Source organism: Chrysoperla carnea, chromosome 2, assembly GCF_905475395.1.
Source record: "Chrysoperla carnea chromosome 2, inChrCarn1.1, whole genome shotgun sequence".
NCBI lineage: Eukaryota > Metazoa > Arthropoda > Insecta > Neuroptera > Chrysopidae > Chrysoperla > Chrysoperla carnea.
In genome coordinates this window covers 61856604-61879769 of record NC_058338.1, presented here as the reverse complement: position 1 = coordinate 61879769, position 23166 = coordinate 61856604, and the positions used below count along the sequence as shown (strand labels likewise).

General features: G+C 29.2%; 1 protein-coding gene across 1 annotated transcript in view; it reads right to left on the bottom strand.

Moving 5' to 3' along the window:
* The window catches only part of LOC123292827 (furin-like protease 1), a 730290-nt gene extending 707444 nt beyond the window's left edge, over positions 1 to 22846 (bottom strand). Inside the window, exon 1 of the mRNA XM_044873541.1 lies at positions 22390 to 22846. Within this exon, the coding sequence (XP_044729476.1) occupies positions 22390 to 22557 (168 nt within the window). The 5' untranslated portion in view covers positions 22558 to 22846. The remainder of the gene's footprint in view (positions 1 to 22389) is intronic.
* Positions 22847 to 23166: the final 320 nt, after the last annotated feature.

Here is a 23166-nt window from a genome sequence, read left to right as displayed (position 1 = left end):
TTAATAATTAACCATTGTTCTTTAGTGCGATTGCTACATTCAAGCATTCTGTGCTTAAATAGCACAGATTTTGCTTTTTGAATGTTGCCTTTATACTCATTTTTTTGTTATTTGTATGCTTGCATTAAACACTAAGCATTGAAGAATTCGCCACGCAGGAGTCTTTGATTAGAAACAGTCCAACTACAGTTATTTCTGTGTAACCCAAATGCTATCCAATAGTAACTTTGCGTAACTCACCTTAGTAACTGTGCGAAAATTTTTTGGACGGTTAAATTCATGATTAAAAAGGTATTACACCATTCCAACAATACAATGATGGATGTGGAAAAACTTAAGTCGCTAAAACCATTTTTTTGGTCTGTTGAATATTTTTCCAGATATTAGCTACGGTGGCGTATATTGGCTATCTGAAATTTTTATTTTGTGTTTACGAACTTATTATCCAGATATCCAGATATTTGATATCCAGACAAAAAATATTCTTATGTCAGGTGACAAATTTTTCCAATCAATTTATATTGATTCTTAACAAAGAATCTTGTTTCAAAATGTATCAATTAGAAACTGATCAAATTATTGTAAAACGTATTTAAACTGAAGAGATATTAAAAATTATAAATTTTATCTGTAAAAAGATTTTAAACTATAAAAATGAGACGAGGCGAAGCTGACGCTATTTGCTATTCTCTCCTCATATCGCGGCAAAATTACTTTTATTTAGCTCGAATGTTATTACTTAGTTAGGGTTTTAAGTATATAGGATAACAGTTTTTCAGTAACTTTTCATCTTAAACAAATACTTTTCCATTATATTATAGCATTTTGCATATCATTTACATCGATATTTACTAAATAAAACCTATGAACATTGGAAAACCAAATTTTCTTTCACCAATTTCGTTAATATAATGTTACAAACAATAACAATATTCGACCAACCATACGCCTAAAATTCAATAAAAGCATTGAATATTTAATAAGACATGTTGCTTGAATGTACATTTTATTCAATTTTAATTAAAACTTTACAAAACATAAAAGGGTTCTACCCTACTGTGAGTATGATGGTTACTACCTTCGTTAAACGTGTGTAGGTATATCGCTCAAATCATCTAAACACATCAGGTTACAAACTACTGTGTACACAGGATGAGCCATTTTAATCTATACACGTAAATATCTCGTTTTGTAGCTAACCAGTCAGGAAAAAACTCAAACAAAAATTGCAGAGTTTGACGGGGGGCATCATAAGCTGACATCAGATTGGACCTAGTTCTTCGGGTTTCTTTAATAGACAATTTAGATCCTTAAATTAAAATTAAAAAGTTGATTCTCATAAAAAAAGGAACAATTAATGTTTAAAACATTTTTTTCGAAAAACTTGTACTTTAATATTTATCGATAGTTGTAGGTCAAAGTCATGAACACAGGCGAATGCCTTCTTTTGCCCTAGAACACTTTTGTCTTAAGCATTTTTCCGGAGTAAGCGTGTTTTCTTTCCATTGTCTTCGAAAGCTAACATTTTTCGAAAAAATGTTTTAAACAAAAATTGTTAGTTTTTTTACAAGGAACTTTCTAATTTGAGTGTTATTCTATCTCTTACAGTTTAGAATCTAAATTGGCTACTAAAGAAACCCAAAAAACCAGGTCCATTCAGATGCCAGACTATGACATCTTCCATCAAACTCTGCAATTTTTGTTTTTTTGATTGTTAGGTTATGTTATATTGCCTGTCCACGATGGACACACTTAGGCTATAGTGCCCATTGTGATACCATATGTGTTTTACCACCTTTCCGCTGATAATTTCATTTATCAGCTCCTCAATTTTAGAGGTTGGGTGCACCTCCTTCATTCATATACCATGCACTACAGCAGCCCATCACAACTATTAATTAAATTAATTTTGTTGCGACAGCGAGAATCGAACACGCCTTACGTTACGCCTTAACCAACTGAGCTAATTTTGATTGTTAGTTATCTACAAATCGAGATATTTAAGTGTATAGATTAAAATGGCCTACCCTGTATATTTTGTTCATTTTAAAGATCGAATTACATAACGATATGTAGATACCATCACCCTTTTAAAGGTGGGTGTAGGTAGGTAAAAGTATTTCAATGTATATGATAGGTGAAAGATAACATAACTTTGCGTGGCAATCATTATTGGGTTGTAACAATATGTAAGGTGCTAAAAACACATTGTTAATTAGTTTTTCTTTATACTCGACAAGACCGTTTTCCTTTAATGGAATTTAATAAAATAATAACATAAAAATATATAAAGGTTGTGTGTTAAAAACTTGTATCCATGTTAGAAAATACGCGATACGATTATTTGTTGAATTAATGCGCGATTTAAGAGCGTTCACCATGATGTCCAAGTGGTGGTCACCGCAGAAAGCTACGAGAGAGATAGATTAGGTGTTTAGATATTCAAAGGAGAATCAGGACAGTGTGCAATTTTCAGTCATGGGTTTCATATATATGGCATTCTAAAATCTATAGCCAAACAAAATAATTTTTTAAATTCTAGCATGGGATTAAATTAAAGTAGTTCTAGTTTTGCACAAAAATGCACACAAGTCAAGAATCAACTAACTAATTTTCTCAATCCAATAACAGATTTACTTTAGAATCGACTGATTATCGACAAGTATTAAAAAAATAATTTTTTTTCATAGTGTGTAATGTTAATACCACGAATTATTATCTATACCATGTATATGAAATATACCACGGTATATTAAGTTTATTCTCAAGTTTGTAACGCTTAAAAATATTGATGCTATGAATAAAGTTTGATTTAAGGGTTCATCACCTAATTAGTCCATTCCTGTCGCCTGTCGTCCGTCCGTCTGTCATCACGATAACTCAAAAACGAAAAAAGATATCAAGCTGAAGTTTTTATAGCGTGCTTTGCACGTTGAAAGTGAGGTCGAGTTCGTAAATGAGCATCACAGGTCAATTGGATCTTCTCTCTTCTTATAAACCTGTTGATATTGTAAACCGTTAGATAAAACAAAAGTTTAAATGTAGAAAAAGTTTTTTATAAACAATAAACAACCTCTGTTGCAATGTCTATAACATGGTATTTCAACAATTAACTGAGTCAATTGTTTGTTTTCACTTTTTTCGGTTAAATAATGAATTTTTTATGCAAGAAGTGTACAATATTAAGTACTCCATTTGCTAGCAAGGGTCCTGTGGCCATGAGAGAGGTAACAAGGAATTGAGAGGGTTAACAAGGAATATAGAGTCCAATTTTTGTTGACCCGTAGAATTGAATTAAGATAATAACAGACTCACACAATTGGTTTCCCAATATCTCTTTTTTGGGCATTGGAAAAACACCCGTCATTCGATCGACCCAAAAATTATGCATATGTAATGTTTCTTAGTTAAACCAAAAGTTTCTAGAAGCATTTTTTCTTAAATTGGATCTTTTTTGATTGTTAAATCTAAACAGTACAAACCTTAGATGACACAGTCTAGGCCGCATCTTAAAATAAATATTTTTGTAACCTTAATATGCTTTTCGAAAAGAAAAAAAAATTATTGATAAATTGGAGTATTATTTAACAATCACCCTATACACAAAATGTATTATTTTATTAAATATTATCACGCTATATAATATTAAAATTCATTTTTAAACACATTTTACGAAATCAGCGTTTAACAATAATAATAGGTCATACGTTCATACGTTGTGTGCAGTAGTTTTATTTTTTCAGGCAGGTACCTATATTACCTACCCAGAAGGTGTGAAAATTATTTTTAAATGCACAATATTTTTATAATAAATGTAGTTGAATTTAGAATAAAAAATTATGAATTTATAATTATAAAAAAACATAAAATATTTATTCAAAATACTGATAATAAAATTTGCAATTAATTAAATTTTTATCAAATTACAAAAAAAAGGTTTTGTTTATTAAGGTTTAATATACGTTGTAGCTATATTTTTTCAGAAGCGGAACTGAATATACTCCATATATTAGGAAATTTTAAATTAAATTTATACAGTGAGATTGATTATTTTTGTTAATAAAATTTTTAATTGTTAAACATAAATGACTAAGTTCTGCATAAAAAATTTCTAAAATTGACCACAAATTTCTGTTAACACCAAAATTTTTAAATTATTTTTATACGAAGAAAATAGGGAGGGGGTAACTTTTTACATTAACCTCCTACGTTAGTGTCGTTATTTCCAATTGGAAATAGCATCACAACACAATTTGTAGAAGAATTGTGTGTGTATGTGTGTGTTTACGCAGCACATAGGACGATTATTAATAATTAGGCGGCCAAAAGTCAATTTTTTAAAAGAAAAGGTTATCAACCAAAAGTGGGCAAAATAGAAAGAGAAAAACACCAGTAACCAGAATTTACCCCTCCCACCTAAAAAAGATGCACTGTGTGCTTGCACTCGCAGTTCAAACTTGATCTTCGCTACAACTGTATGACATTGTTCTTAGTTATCTCAATTGACGAAATTAAAGAAAACTAGTTTTTGTATTTTCTATTTGATATTTGGCAAGGATTGTGATGGATTCAAGTAATTCAGGTAAGAGTTATTATATTCTAATGTATTTTAAGCGTGTTAACTTCATTTTATAGTATCTGTTCAATTTTAAAAGAGGGTATGTTAGAAAAATGTATTTTTTGTTAATTTTCTTGTTCAAACATTATTTAGTTATATTATCGCCTCCTCTCGCCTAATAATTTGTTTAGTTTTAAATATTTTACATATTTGGGAAGCTAACGACACATTTTTTAGGTGCGGATGGCCGCGGATGGCCGACTTAGAGGATTTTTAAGATTGAAAGTCATACGGAAAAAAAAATTAATTTTTTCTTTAAAATTTAATAAAGTGCATTTTTTTTACTTTAGGTACCTCTGGCGTAAAAATAGTGACCCGACGTTATCTTTACGATAAAATGCAACTGCAAGATTTGCCTAATTTTGATGAAAAACTAAATTATCTAGAAAATTACCTTTTGGACTGTTATGGTGACACATGTGATAATAAAAACAGTTTGAAACAAAAATAAGCATATTTAAATACGTCTATGAAAGAAAAATGGTCGAAAGCTCATTATTTAGTAGTAGCATCCTTAAATACGAGTAAGACAGAGACTACATCTTCTTATTATTAGAGATACTGAGATAGGTATAAGAGTCATGTACCCGAGCGGACTTGGATAAAGAGACTCACAATAAGTTTTATGACACACAATAAAGCTATAACAATAGTGACTTCGACCTAAAATATCATACTTGCTTTGGCCTATACCTCAGGCACGGATAAGTTGTTTTAGGTCGAAGTCACTATTGTTATAACTTTATTATGTGTCATAAACTTTATTGCGTGTCTTTTTATCCAAGTCCGCATTGCTTATAGAGGAGGAAGTGAGACAGGTATACGACTCTTCTACCTATTTCAGTTTCTCTAATAGTAATGAGGTAAGTAGAAAAAAATGTTGTCTCTCTGTCTTACTCGTATTTTAGGTTGTCGTTGGTTAGGTTGTCGCTGTCCTACCCGTATTTTAAGTAAGGAGGCCGAGTTATACATTATTTTGAAATACATGCAATAAAAATTGATATAATTTCTTACATAATAAAAAATATGGTAATACTAAAAAGGGTGGCGTAAAATATACCCGCTTTGCTGGGCAACATCCCCACTTGCACCCCTCCCTCCACATTTCCTCGCGTTGGATAACATTTTTGTAATGTACACGTCATGCTCTTTTATTTGATACCCCACTTAGGTATGTTTGTAAATATTCGATATTTCCTTCCCACTTTCTCGCTACACCTTTCTACCCTCCGAAGGTTAAAAAAATTTCTAAATGTAATTTAAAACATTCTGACCAAGTTTTGAACTATTAAAAGCCATAATTTAAAAATATGAATTTTTTATTCATGAACACCCCCGCAACCCCTCTTGTGGGTGGAATTTCGTAAAATCCGTTCTTAGCTGACCTCTACTTGGCAAAAGGAATATTCCTGCCAAATTTCAAGTCTCTAGGTCTTATAGTTCCAGAGATATCGTGATGAGTGACTATCTATCTATATAGATCTATAGAAAGTCTCCTATATATTTATAGATTCTTACTTTTTGTTGAATTATTTGCGTTTTTGTTCAGTAAAACATCATAATTATACAAAGAATAATATGAAATGATAAAATAAAGGTAAAAAAAGCAAAATACACTGTAAAATAATTTTGGCCACCTAAATCGTCCAAATCGTCCTATGTGCGCAGATTCGTACACGTTGGGTCATTTTTTTCTTGAACGATATCACGCGAACAAAAAATGATATCGACCTCGACGAGGTGTCTATCGGAAACGAAACAAAAAGGCTGGAAATTAAAATGTTCTGAAAATTTTTGAAAAAAATTCATCTGGTATACTTCCTAAAGATAATTTATAAATAAATACTGCAGTGGCCTATAGACATACAGGATGTTCTATAATTGTCTGCAGAAAACTTCGGATCCTGAAAAAGCTGAGAAAAAAAGGGGAAAATGCTCTTTACCAAATTTAGATCAGAGGCCTAGTTTACAAGATAGTTAACCTTATCAATTAATATAAAATACATTCATCAAAATTAAATTGATCCAATAAAACACCACTTAAAGAGAGAATGTGTTTTATCAAAGTGTGAAGGAGTGGCCTAAATGCAAAATTAATAATTTTTTTATTTTTTATCTACGTTCAATACATACCCAAAGTTGTTATAAACAAAAGAATACGTACACCAACAACGATTTTCAAGATTTACATTTTTCAAACAAAAAAAAGTTGTCTTATTATTATTAATGAACTGCTCGTTTTTATTTCAGACGCCAGCAAATGTTCTATGTAAACAATAAGGTTACAACAGATATGAAATTATAATGAAAAAAGTTATTTAAAACAGTAAAATCTCTAATCACAAATAATTACAATGCTCAGATTGCCTTCATACATACACCTATGATTTGGTTTTTTAATAACGTAATTATTTGTACATTATTCTGTATATTTTCTTTAAATCCAATTGATAAAATTAATAACAAAAAAAAATCGCGTTCACACAATCAAATAACATATTGACGAAGACCATTTAATTACATGTTCGATTAAGTATTACAGTATAGCTACCTAGAAGAAAATAAAAGAAAACAGTTACCTACACAAGTGATCAATCAACTTGCTACTACAAGCATGAAGAAATATTTCACTCATGCGTCAGCTTAATTTCAATTACAATTTCAAACATATATAAATCAATTAACAATCACATAGTAATAAATATAAGATTTATGGACATTATAGAATGTTATTCTACGTTCCGTTGTATCGATCATTAAAAACAGAAATGGCTACAATATACACGTCACGTCAGACATTAACACAGTCGAATTTATAGATTTTATTAGAGTTTCGAATAAGAGAATTTAATATTTCATGAGAGTAATTTTAGTCTTTGTGTGGGCTTCATATAAACGGGAGTGAAAATATTTATCACAGAATATTACAAATATAGAACGCTAGGGATCTGCTAGTCTTTAAGTGGATGCGATATGATGAATGAGAGAGAAGACTGTCAGTGAGTTCCCCTGTGGCCTTATCATAATCATATGTACGTATATATACTTAATGTATGTATTAGTACAGGGCTTCTTAAACTATGGGTCGCGACCCCATTTGGGGTCGCGTAGCAAAATTCTGGGGTCGCGAGAGGTAAAAATACAATTTAACAGAAAATGTTTTTTAACTTGTAAAATTATTGTTATAAAGATAAAATAACAATTATCGTAGATAAATATATCATAAAATCTTCTAGTTATTATAAGAGTATTATAATAACTTGAATAACATTTACTATGAATTATGAAATGTTATTGGAATTAATAAAAAATATAAATTTATTTTTGTCAATCCTAAAAGCCGAAATAATCCCGAGAAATAATTATCAACAAAATTTCTAGGTATTATTGCTGAAGAAACAGCTTTAACACATATTAAATCCCAATATCGTTCAGTGATAAAAAATGTTGAAGAGGTCTTACGTCCAGCAGTTTCAATCATTCCACCAAGATTTGATTTGTTATGCAATAAAAAACAGGCACATCCATCGCATTAAATTTTTAACTTATACTTTAATTTAATACTTACCACGCAACTACTTGAATATATTCGAGAGAATTAAGACGGTCAGAATCCACTTTTATTTTTGAAACTATAATAAATACAATTTTAGAATTTTTTGTGCAATTTTTAATTTTAGATTTTTGTATGTTTCAAAACGAATTCTAAACTTATATATTTTCATATGTATATGCATATTGTTACCTAATAAATAAATCATCAAAAAATATTAATTTATTTTTCTTTTATATTTGTTTGGGGTCGTCAAGAAACTCGCAATCATAAATGGGGTCGTGAATTACAAAAGTTTAAGAAGCCCTGTGTTAGTAAGTATAAGTCATAGATAAAAGATTTAGTTATATTATAGTTATGTTGGTATAAGTATATGTATTAGACAAGGATCATATCTCATATAAAAGAGAAAATTCAGCCTGTGGCAACAAATGATAAATGTTCTAAAGGTCTCAGACCAAGTACTTATCGTCCAATCTCTAACTATACCTGCTGTTGTGGAAGAGAATGCAAGGCTCAATACAAGGCTTAATACCTTGTGGGATGACAAAAACTGAGCATTCCAGCAATTATTTTGAGGTATTGTATTCCTCATGGAGACTTAAATTTGGAACATTACCTGAAATTTCTGACCACACAACACGTATAAATTGAGGGAATGAGCAAATTTTAAATTATTGTACCAACTATAATTCAAAACATGAAAGGATATATACGAGTGAGATTTTACTCGAAATCGACACTGAAAATTTCCGATTATTATATTATCATCTTTAAAACCAGTCGTGAATTTTGTTTGACCGTTATTATTTTTCAAACAAAAATGAATATCAAAATGTTAGTCGGCTTAATTGGCTTAGATCTGAAATAGTTATTTACGATACTAATAGTTATTTACGATAGTGAGATAACAGCATTATTAACGTAAGCTTGCGTAATTAGCACTCGTTATGCAATCGCAGAAGAACGTTAATAATGCGTTACCACATGTCTATCATGTAAAACTTTATCTAGACCTCTAAAATGTGAAAACAAACGATAATTATTATTTAAAATTTGCCATGGCTTAATGGGAAAATTAAAAAGGTTACTATATCAGCTTCCTATTTCTTTATATTTTGACAGTAATTTGGAGTGCGATAATTAATTCATTACGATATTAGTGCGGTAATGAACTTTTTTGCCACACAGACTGAGTGAGTGAGAAAAGTACTTCTTAATCACGGCCCTTCTTATGAAAAAATTATACACTTTGATGTTTCAAGCTAATGCAATTTAAGTTAAATAAAATTTTACTAATGTGTCAATAATGAAGGATATAAATTTAAATAACTTAATTATCGACCATTATCTCTAACGTAATTAACATTGTGGTCAGGTAAATTTTCCCCTCTCACAAATGATTAACGAATAACAAACATTATTACGTATACAGTCGCAAATAGAATGTATTTATTTATTTTCATGAATTTAATTAAGTTTCCTTGCCTATAATACCTTAAAATATATTATAATTAGATACGAGATTTAACTGTAATTATACCGATTAATCCAATTGAATGTCAAACTTAATATTATATTAAACAAATTTAAAGTCAAACACTACTAAACTAGAAACTTTTACAATCCATTTACCTTCTGCACAATAATTTAATTTATGTATATGCACGAGCATAAATTAAAAATAGACAAATAATTATTTGACCGAATAGTATTTAGCTTGGCAGTCGTAGAAAATTACTGATTCTATTTGATAGAATGTTGTTATTAATCCCACAGAAATTTAAGGTCATTAGAAGGTAAAGTTCTTGACTAAAATGTTAAGAATCGGTACTATTGATTTTTATCCAACTAGAAAACACAGTTTTTGTTGTATTAACAGCAAAACTAAAAAATTGCAAAAAAAAATCAAATAAACTTTGACAATCTGGGATCAGACAAATATTTTCAAAGAAATTGCCTAAAAAGTCACCGCCGTGCTCTTCATATGGAAATTTGGACGATATAAAATGAACTCATTTAATCATCAAATGTCAATATGATGAATCATCAATCATTCAATATCATTGAATTGAAATAGTATATTAAGTTTAGTTCCAAGTTTGAACGCTTAAAAATATTGATAGCATCACCTCATTAATCCATTTCCAGTTGTCTGTCCGCCTGTCTGTCAACACGATAACTCAAAAACGAAAAAATATATCAAGATGAAATTTTTATAACGTACTCATCTTGTTAATCGTTAGAGATAGAACAAAAGTTTAAATGAAAAAAATGTTCTTCATAAAAAAATAAACAACTTTTGTTTGAAACATTTTTTTGTAAACATCACTGTTTACTCACGAGGGCGCTTATTAGGTGCAAATTTTAGAGTATCTATAAATATATAGGAGACTTTCTATAGATATAGATAGATAGATAGATAGATAGTCACTCATCACGATATCTCTGGAACTATAAGACCTAGAGACTTGAAATTTGGCAGGAATATTCCCTTTGCCAAGTAGAGGTCAACTAAGAACGGATTTTACGAAATTCCACCCACAAGGGGGGTTGCGGGGGTGTTCATGAATAAAAAATTCATATTTTTCAATTATGGCTTTTAATAGTTCAAAACTTGGTCAGAATGTTTTAAATTACATTTAGAAATTTTTTTAACCTTCGAAGGGTAGAAAGGTGTAGCGAGAAAGTGGGAAGGAAATATCGAATATTTACAAATATACCTAAGTGGGGTATCAAATAAAAGAGCATGACGTGTACATTACAAAACTGTTATCCAACGCAAGAAAATGTGGATGGAGGGGTGCAAGTGGGGATGTTGCCCAGCAAAGCGGGTATATTTTACGCCACGCAAAGCGGGCGGGTAACAGCTAGTATATTAATATGGGAATATCAGTTGTATGTGTGGCTATTTAAAAGTGGGTATCTTTTTTTATTTACGTGACATCAAAAAACAAACGATTGCGTTATCAACACTGTCTATACATGGTATTTCAACAATTAACTCAATTAAGTCAATTGGTTGTTTTCACTTGTTTTTATTTAAAATTATCTTATGTTTTATCTAAATTGGTAACAAAACATTTTTGTTGTGATTTTCTCTTAAGCGATTTAACTTTTTGTCAAAGTTGAAAAAAATAAAGCAAGTTTTTATTTCGGAATTTGATAAAACTTATTTTACAGAATAGTTTTAAACCTAAAAATTAAAAAAAAAAAAAAGAAAAGTATTTTCAACAGTATCTTCCACAGTTTTATTTGAATCCCTCCCTGTATTTTGGAGAACTTTTCGATGATAACCCGAAATCAATTAGTCTGGTCGACATATAACGTGAATATTTGTGTTGTTTGAAAATTTTTTATTCTTGGTATTTTTAAAGCCCTAGCAATACAGTAACAAAAGTCATGTATCAGTAAAATAAAAAAAATCGTAAAACTTAAAAAACAGAAAAATTTAAGTTTGGTTATCTCAGATTTCTATAACAATTCCCGATGAACTTTCCTGATATTTCCCGACATTTGCAGTTTTCGTGACTACTCTGACAGAATATAAAATACAATAAAATGTACCACCAAAAAGTTCAGATGCCAAAACACTATCTTAAGATTTATTCTTAAAAAAAAAGAAGATTTTGCTTTATTTACTCCTTTGCATTTGCACAGTCATATGGGCTGCTTACTTAAAATAAAGTTTGCCTACGACTGACTGACTGACTGACTATACGTTTATAATTTTAAATGTATTAAACCTTTTTAATAAAACATGTATACAGTTACGTCATTAAATTTCATTCAATGCCTTAATAAATAATAATTATTAATACAATAATACTACATGCAAAATGTTCTTCTTGTACTGTAGTGTATATATACACTATTTACGCTTAGTGTAATTAGAAAAGGACGGTTGTTTTAATACACTGTGATAGGTCTATTCATTATTTTAAACACTTGAATATAGTACACCCAGGTAGAAATAACAACTTGATGTATAAATTCATACCGCCTCTAACTAGTGAAATTACTTTATTGAAAACAATGTTATTATTTTGGAATAATAAATTTTTATACCATGTATATATGAAATATACATAGTATATTAATTGTATTCCCAAGTTTGTAACGCTTAAAAATATTGATGCTACGAAAAAAATTTTTGGTATAGGTATTCATAGAATCATATTATTAGTCCATTTTCGGTTGTCCATCCGCCCGTCAGTCTGTCAGCACGATAACTCAAAAACGAAAGATGATATCAAGCTAAAATTGTACAGCGCACTCAAGACGTAAAAAGTGAGGTCGAGTTCGTAAATGAGCAACATAGGTCAATTGGGTCTTGGGTTCGTGACCCATCTTGTAAGGAGTTAGAGATAGAACAAAAGTTTAAGTGTAAAAAATGTTCCTTATCAAAAAATAAACAACTTTTATTTGAAACATGTTTTTGTAAACTTCACTGTTTACTCACGAGGGCACACATTAGATGCAAATTTTATAGTATGTGTTAATATGGGATTATCAGTTATGTATGTAAGTATATGTGTAATGTGATAGAGTAATGAGCAATGTCTATACATGGTAATTCAATAACTCAGTCAATTGTTTGTTTACACTTGTTTTTTAATAAATTCAAATTTTATCTTTACTAGATTCTCACTTTCATGAAATTTTGTCAGTTTCGTACATTAATTGATTTGTTTTTTTTATAGAACTGAAAACCAACACACTTGACTATAACTTAAATCTGGAAAACCCAAAACCAAATCAGAAATTACTATAGTATTGTCTCGTATAGATAGATGGTGTTACAAAATTGATGAGCACTATTTTAGGTGCGCGTTCTCTAGCTTAAATATACATGTTTTTATAAACAAATGTCCGAAAATAATTTAAGCTTTCGACAAAAATATATTAACGAAGATAGGGGTACTATTTTCGAGATCGTAGATGTGATGCTGTTTAAATTTGAACATTCCGGCTAAGAATACTCCAAACGAAAAGTAATATAAATGTAAAATAATTCGAACGAGCTTTTCAACATAGTTTTGATATTTCAAGTCGTTAATGAGATAAAATTATGTTTTTTTGTACTATGACTTTCACTAAAACGACAACTTTTAAAACATAAAAGTTTGACAAAATGTAAAACAAAAGCTTGCAAACACGGAAAGAAATTTTCTCGGGTTGGCATCCATTTATTATGTGAGTTACACTTATGTAAAATAAAAATCAAATTATCTCTGAATTTTCTGCCTCTCAGTACACTTTAATTCATCATTTAAAGAAAATAAAAAACTCGAAAAATCTTGAATCTGTAATAACAATTGCAATTTTGCTTTTATGAGCAACAAGTAGAGCAAATGAAAACAATTAACATGAAAATTAGAAAAAATTAAATGAAATTATAACGAACATTACTGAGTTTAACAAAAATTGGCAAATAGCAACACACCTAACTGAATGATTATAAATGATAAACCAAATTGGTATGATTAAAAATCTTCGTCATCAAATTAGTGTATTTTACCAAAACGACAATAGACTTAATTTTAAATAAAAATTGTTAGGAATATTTTTTAATTTTTAAAACTAAATATAATTTTTACACAATATATAATTACCAACTCAAGTCAAAAAAACAAAATGATTGAGTTAATTGTTGAAATATCATTGTTGTTGATTAAGCAACAACAATGATGATTGCTTAAGCAATCGTTTGTTTTTTACGTATGTGTAAGTAAATAAAGATAGTCACTCTTACACACAAAATCAAAAGATTATCTTTCTTCTCACTTCCTCAGCCAGTCAATATAGTAATAAATAAACACATACGTAAATACAATACATGTACACTTGAAACAATACAATACAAATTAATATGGGCTCTGATGGGTAAATAGTGATGTTAACGAAAAAAATGTTTCAAACAAAAGTTTTTTTTTTTTTAAAAAGAAACATTTATTGTACTTAAACTTCTATTCTATCTGCAATGGTTCCCAAGAGAATGAAGACCTTGACTTATGTTGCTCTTTACGGACGGGCAGACAGACAACCGAAAATGGACTATTTATAGGTGATTTAATGAACACCTATACCAAAATTTTCTTCGTAGCATCAATATTGTTAAATTTTTAAACTTAGTATACCTTGATATATTTCATATAAACATGATATAATAATACAAATTTTTCGATGGATACTTTGTTGTAGACATTTTTAAATTATTTTTGCTGATATTTTAATAAAAACTTTAAATAATAACTTTAATAATGTTTTACTATTTATTAAAAAAAAGTTTTATTTAAATATTATCTGACAAATTCATAAAATTTAATATATATTTCAAAAGGTTATCAACATATTTTTTATTGACTGCCTCAATTTTTTTTAAAAGCGCGTTTCATATTATTCGACTTTGACACGACTTCAATTATTGAATCTTTAATTCATGTGTTTATTTAAAATGATAACAATTAGTTGTATATATTTAATCTATAATTATTCTGTGTAACAACAACTGATAAAATGTTTACATTTCTCTTTTTTAAATGAAACCTAATATCATAAGTAAAGTTTTTACACAATTAAAGAAGGCATATTTAGAATATTCACTTAAAATTAATGTGTGTTCCGATTAAGTATAGTGAGTTTCGATTAAGTATACTGAACACTGTAATAAAACTTTCCCTCTCCATGGGTCCTATGGACCCAAAACCCAAATGACCTATGTTGCTCAATTACGGTCTCGACCTCACTTTTTATGTCCTTATATCGATTAAAGGTGATTTTATGAACACCGTTACCAAAATTTTGTTCGTAGCGTCAATATTTTAAGGGTTACAAACTTGGGACTAAAATTAGTATACCTTGATATATTTCAAATACATGGTATAATACGTACATTGATTCACAGCAGGCATACAACTACATTTTTCGAATCCCTGGTCACCGAAACGTAACTGACTTGCCGAAGCCTGCCTCGTGGACTGTCTGAAATTTCGTCACGATTGCTTATGTCTGAGTACTGCAACTCTTGTCGTGAAAACCAGTTGTACCAACAATATTTTTCCTTATCGGCGCCATATTCACAGCGCATTAATTTCAACGCCAGATGACAGAAAGTAAAACTAAATAGTTAGTTGTGAAACACCAACGACCACATAAAATTTCGTATTACGTATTCGGAGCTTTCTTTTTTTTAAAATTATTGAAAAGGGTTAACAGTATAAGTTTATTTTTTTATCACAATCGTCTAAACTAAAATGCTTAGTTAAACGGGATTAAAACAACTTAATTTTCAACTATGTTTTCCCCAATACTCTAAATCAATTTGTGTATCATATAAAAACGTATTTCGACTACCATATAGTCATCATCGGTATGAATAACGTAAAAGTAGTTACTCTTATTAATCGTTGTTAGCTCAAATCAATCATAATAAAAAAATTCAAAATAAAATGTTTCAAAATTCAAAGCAAATTATAAATTAATAAATGTTATTATTTAACAAATTTAATCAGATCAATTAAATATAAAATTAATATTTAAAATAGCTTATAAATAAAGTCATTATAACTTATCAGAACAATAATAAAAATAAAATTGAAATCGAAATTACAAAATATGCTGGCCTTGCACTTTATATGGTTTTATAAAAAAATTTGTTTCAGATTAAAATATTTAAGGTAATAAAATTATGTATAAATGAGTAATTAAAGGAGTACGTTTCTAAAATATGATGAAATTTTGATTGTAAAAATTAAATAAGTATACTTTGTCAAAATTATGTTTTAAACTCATTGAATAGATCAAAGGTTCTCAAAATTATTTCGTCTAACGCCCACTTCAAGAATCAATTATTTTTCTGCGCTCCCATAGTAGATCAGTTTTTCAATTCCACGTTTCATTTTTTAATATTAAAAGAAAATTCATCGGTCAAATTTTTGAGTTTTTATTGAGATCAAATTTATTTTTATTGTTTAAGTTTTTATACCCTGCTTATATGAAATCATTTTCTCGAAAACTATAAAATATAAGGAGGTGAAAATTTGTAGGTAACTCCAACTACTGGTATTGTAAAAATTCTCGAAAAGCAAAAAGTCTAGAAAATACGATAGTTTCTAGAAAATAAGTTCAAAAATTTCCGGATTTACCAAAAACTAAAACAAATGGCGGCCGAAAAGCCGCTATATTTGTACTATTTTTTCAAGCTTCTAATTTATAAAAAAAAAAATGCAAGCACCGTCATTTAACATTTCCTATACAGGATATTTCAACAATTAACTTTGTCAATTGTTTGTTTTGACTTGTTTATTGTGTGTTTTATTGTTACAGACTTTGGATAAAATTGAATTTTTTCAAATTTGAATATTCCAAACGAAAATGTTAATACGAAAAGCTATGATGAGATACGAACAAAAACAAATTAAACAAAATTCAATTGAATTATGTTTATTATTGAATTATGACTTTAAGGGCTGCAATTCCGAAACGAATAGTTTTGTAGGGCTTCGCTTATCTGGACTTTTGATGAGCATTACTATACACACCATGCGTGAGTTTTATTGCAGGCGTTTCCATGGTAACGATACACTACTTTAATTATAGAATTGTATGGATTGCATTTATGACTTACATTGAAAATTTAATATTATTGTTTCACAAATTTAAATAAATAATTATGATAATTTACATTTGAGAAATAATATTTGTGCAATTTGATTTCTTATTTTCACAATTTTTAATATAATAAGTTTAATTAATTAGTGTTTTTCCATAATTTTAATTTGACATTTTCTATAATATTAACATGTAAAGAATTGCAAATTAGTCATAACAGCCTCCTTTATAGCCAAAATTTGGAAATGGAAGCGCTGGCATCGATTTTATTGTCCCTACCATGATTACGCACACAACGAATAGGAACATTGAAAAACACCTACGAATGAACGATAACAATTAAACTATGGTAAAAATTATACATTCTTCTAATTATTTTTCTTTAATTTCCTCGAACATACTATCATTCGATTACTTAATTTTAATGCGAAATGCGTTAAAAGGAATGGAAAACTACTGCAATAAATGGGAACTAACTGTTAATGTGGAGAAAACAAAAATGCTTATCGTGAGTAATGGATGCAAAAAGCATAAAAATGAAACATGGAGCATGGGTGGAAAAGAGATTGAATGCGTTAAAGACTTCAAATACCTGGGAGTTTACATTACTCATAATGGTAGCTGGAAAATGCACCAAGAGAATATGATTCGAAAGGCGAAAGGTGTTTGGGCGAACATTCGACTAAGCCTATGTAAGCATCCAAATTTTCCTGTTGAAGTTATTAAAAAAATGATCAAAGCTTTAGTTATGCCAATCTTGACATATGGTGCACAAATATGGGGAATGGAAAAAATAGATAAAAATGTAAAGTCTTTTGTGTGCAGTATGTGGAAAGACGTATTGGGTGTGGCTAAAGCAGCTTCTAGCGATGCAGTACTGATAGAGTTAGGAGAAGTGCCCATAGACGCGTATATAGTGCAGCACTGTTTGACATACTTTTGCAGAGTTAAGATGGGAGAAAATGAAAGAAAGCTTCAACAGGATTGTTTCGATCATGGATTTAAAGACAGAATCTTAGAAATTGTTCAAGAGTTCGGACTTGATATTGATGAATTAATAGATACTAATAAATCATATAATAGTAAAAAAAATTATATAAAAGAACTCTTACATGTGTGGCACAGAAAAAACATGTTTGAAAATATAAAAGATATGCCGTCTTTGGACATTTTCAATAAAATTGGTCACTTTGTATACGGGGCACCTTACCTAGCAGTAGCGCAGAAGAGCACGAGGAGAGTTCTGGCTAACTTCCGATTGGGACGATACATGTGGGAAAACAAAAATAAATTAAATAATCAAAGAATATGTCCACTATGTGGTGGAGGTGAATCTGGCTACCATCTAATCTTTGACTGTCCAGGAGTCAATGAGGGTAAAAGACTTGATTTGATGAGAGGTGGGTTATCGTGCTTAGAAAGTGTTTTGAATGTTAGAGATGAAGAAACTGTCTTGAAAGTGGGCAACTTTTTGAAAGAAATACTGAACAACAGAGCAGCAAGATTAACGGGGAAAATAATTTATGATTAATAAAACGGGGAAAATAACTTGACACTCTTTCCCCAACGTTTCATTTCATTTAGTTTAATATAATTCCGAAATCCATTGTTTCGATATTTTTAGTAGTATTTATTAATTAATTGTTTCAAGAATTTGAAGTTTCCTTTTTTGTGATGTAAATATACTTTTTTATTGTTTTATCAGAGCTTATGTATTTATGTATGGATTGATTAGCCCAATAGGGCATATCAAATAAATAAATAAATAAATAAACTTAATTTTAATGTGAAAAAGAAAGGAATATCTAAATGAGTATTTAATTAAGTAGTTACCGGTATGAGAAAACATTGAAATCAACTTAACAAAATAATTAAATTTCCATTGGGATATTATAAATATTCCTTCTCGAAAGATATCTAGAAAGTGGATAGTGTTGAAAAGGTATCTTTTAACACATCCTTGTACTATTATCAATGAGTTTAGTCGATTTATTTAGAGAAAACCGGATTAAAATAACCCATAAACTATTTAGATTATATAACCCAAAATTATTGTTTTAGATATATTTTCGTTTGAAAACTTTTTGTTTTTATTCGAATTCATATAAGCGAAAGGAAAAGGATTTGTAACTTTGTAAACGCTCTTTAAAAAACTTTTCGTATACTTCCAGTAAACTATCGTATTTCGAAAATAAAATTATAATTGTATTGCGTGAGTTGTATTCGTTAATGTACGAAAATCCGTTGTTTAAATAAAATATAAAAAAAAATTATATAAAATTCTCTTTAAATATTTTTTAAGAGAATGTTTTTGTCTTTCTTTTCATGGCGTTTCCATGGTAACGATACTCTACTTTATTAATATAATTGTATGGTTGCATTTATGACTTACATTGAAAATTTAATAATAATGTCTTACAAATTTAAATTTATATTTATAATAATTTACATTTGAAAAGTAATATTTGTGCAATTTGATTTCTTAGTTTCACAATTTTCAATGCATTAAGTTTAATTAATTAGTGTTTTTCAATAATTTTAATTTGACATTTTCTATAAGATTAACATGTAAAGAACTGCAAAGTAGTCATAACAGCCTCCTTTATGGCCAAAATTTTTCACTGGAAGCGCTGGCATCGATTTTATTGTCCCTACTATGACTACGCACACAACGAATAGTATAAAACGGAGTACAACGACGAACCGATTATATCGACAAAATTGAAAAATCCAGACTGAGTCTCTATATAAACATGACCAACACATGACCATCTATACTTTTATTATATCCACATACTTTTTTATTTGAACAAAACAACATTATAATACTATTCTGAACCTAATAAACTTCATAGCTTTATTTTAGGCCCGATATCGGCATCAAAAATTATAAAATTTCACCTGCTGCTAACATAACATGATTAAAGAAGTCTAGACGAAAAGATTAAGCCACTAAAATCCGCTTCATTATAATCCATAGGCCTAGCGAAAAGTTTTTACAAAGGATATTTTTTTTTTTTTTTCGAAAAAAAATCGACATGTCAAAAAACTTCAAAATTAAAAAAAAAAAATTAATTTTCCAACTTTATTACTCATAACTTCACTAAATATCAACTTTAAAAAACAAAAAAAGCTCAAGTTCTCTCGGCATCCACGCATCGAAATCGGACTTACCTTACCGGAATGGATAGGTTTATTTGAGACTTAGAACTTTCCCATTTACTGTTTTTGCATTGGACGTCAACTTTTTTCAATCGCAAGTAAACCGTTTTCTTTTTACTTTTGCAAATTGTTTAGCCGCAAGCAAAAATGCTATGATCTTGGCTTGCTTTCTTCTATAACAACGAAATTTTGTTTTCTGATAGCAATTTTGTCACTTGTTTCGCAGATTAATTGTATTAATAATATTAAGTTAGGGTAGCGAAAGTATGTCACTCTAGACTTCTCCACTACTATTAAAAGTATTTCGTAACTCACAGAAATCTATTTTACGTTATTATTTGAAGTTACCGGAATTCGTTCTAATTAACTACTTCAATTCTGGTTTCAAATCAGTAAATAATCATAAATATGGTAGCAGCAGAAGTATTACATCGAAAAATCAGCCATTTCTTGAGAACAGTGGTGGCTAAGTTGGAATAAGTGTCGGCGCAGGATATCTAGTTATCGTTGTCTATTCCCGACTACAGGGTTATTTTCCGCTTTCCTACTTGTGTATGTATGTATCAAATAACGCACTGAAGAACGAGAAAAATAGATATGATAAAAAAAATTGTTGTTTGTAGTGAAACTCACTACCCATAGCATTTTCCACAGTAGTTAAAATAATTATGGAGCCAGACAATACATAATTATGTGCATAGATATTTACAAAACTATATTTTCCTTGGTATTCAAACACATTGATTGGTATTGCATATAATTGAATTAAACAAGGAAAGAAGTATGTAAAAAAATAAGTCACCTTTAAACTGGTTTTAAAATACTTTTAAAAAACCTTGTAACTATATCTAATTATTCAAACTCAAATCGAAATATCATATTTCATAAAAAGAATTATTATTTTAAAATTCTGATATATAATATAAACATATTGAACTTCTTTCTTTTCATTTACTGTAAATCACTTTCAGACTATTTCCTGAATTTTGAAAGTAGATAGTATCGCTATTTCATCTCTTTTCTAGTAAATAAATAATATGTATTCGATGTCTGCAACGGACTTTAAAAACCTCAAGGAATGTACAATTATATCACCCTCCCCTCATATCCCTTTGCGTAGAAGTTACAGTTTTGTCATGTACACGTCATGCTTTTTTATTTGATACCCCACTTGGATATATTTGAAAATATTCGATTATTCATTCCCACTTTCTCACTCCACCTTTAACCCCCCCCCCGCAGGTTCAAAAAAGATAAAAATAATCCTTGAAGCTGGTTGTATATCTTGTCAATATTTGAGCTTAATCGATGCACAACTTTTTAAGTTTTTCAAGCACATCCCTTTCAACCCCTTACTCTACCATATTATGCATGTATTATATAAAAAAAAAAAACCTTAATTCTCTTGAATCTATTTATCAATTAGAAAAAACCGCATCAAAATCCGTTACGTAGTTTTAAAGATCAAAGCAAGCATAGGGACATGATAGGTACAGACAGCAGGAAGCGACTTTGTTTTATATACTATGTATTAATCATACAGGGAAAATTACCTCAGTAAAACCTTGAAATTTTTTAATGCTTCAAATTTTTGTCGGCATATGGAAATTCCATTGCTCAACGATTCGAGAGTCAACTTTTATTTTTATATTGCCATTTATACGAAAAATCTTTAATCTTTCTACTATGGAAGCAGAGATTGCAGATTGTATACACCCAAAAATTGCACTTTCATTTGTTAATTAATTTTGGATTTGATAGAAATTTGGTAAATACTAGTAAAACTGATCGTCTAGTTATAGGTATCGAAAATTAGAGCAATTACTTATCGAAAATAATATAATTATATCAATTATGAATAATGGTAACGTAGACTTTAAATCTAATAATTTTTATAAACATTATCTTCTGACTTGATGAAAGATAAACACGAATGTCCTTCAACCCATGTGTACTGATTATATTACTCATTATAAGCTGATATTTACAACTTTTGTTTTCTACAAGCCACAGAACTTAAAATAACATTCTTCATTTTTCAAAATAAACTCAAATCTCTGAAAAAAGTCGAAAAACTGTAATGTTGCCAGAATAGAATATTGAACCATTTCAAATTCATTAAAAACATCTTATTTTTCGCTCGACTAACTCAAAGTCATTAATAAATTTGATGCCCATGTTTGTGATCACGTAATAAATAACCTTCAAATTTCTTTTTAAAAATAACCGGTGAGATTTATGCTTATATAGTTTTTTTTTACTATACACCTATAAAATCAACATTGAATTGTAAAGTAAGGTGATTGACCCAGCGTTCGATTCATTTCATACACAGAACGCCATTTCTATATATTCTTTTCCTGAACAAATTAAAACTAATTAATAAAATAAATAAATAATGGTTTGAAAAACAGTTTATTTTCAAGAACACAAAAACACTTACCTCATCAAGAAATATAAATCCGTGATCAGCTGCTACTTTTTGAGCGACATGTGGTCCACCTTTAATATGTACAGCCCAATGTGGTGTGTAATGTGAATAAACATTACCAATAATAATAGTTAGAAATAAGAAAACACTAAGTAAAATAAATCCCGTTGAATTCTTCATTATAATTATTCACTTGTTCACTTATCATAAACACAAAATAAAAAAAAATATAAAAACACCACTAGTTATTATCCTTCACAAAAATACTACCTGTGGAAATAATAATTTACGATCGACAACATCCAGGAGAGACAACACAAGGCATGTAGCCAACAAGAGTTTTAAAAGAGTGTAGTGTGTGTCCACGACCTTCTCAAATTAAAACTAAATCTCGTAACAAAAATGACCTTGGTTTTACTCTAATAGTGGACACATAATGGAGAAAGTTATAACACAAAATTTTTTATAATAAAAAACAATTGATATTAAAAAAAACACTACAAGAAAAATATAAACAAATAAAAACAACAAATTATAATAAAATTAAAATAAGTTTTTCAGTCTTTATGTTTAGAAAAATATTTAAAAATTAATTCGATCATAGTCTAGATTTTGTAATAAAATCACAATAAGGATCTCATAACTAAAAACAAAGTATTTATTTATTTTTTAATAAACAATTATTATGATTGAAGATCGAGCGGACAAAAGTACCATCTCACTCTATATGTACCTGGCAACTGAACTGTCTGTAACAACAGTGTTCAGGCTGATAGAGAGTACACACGG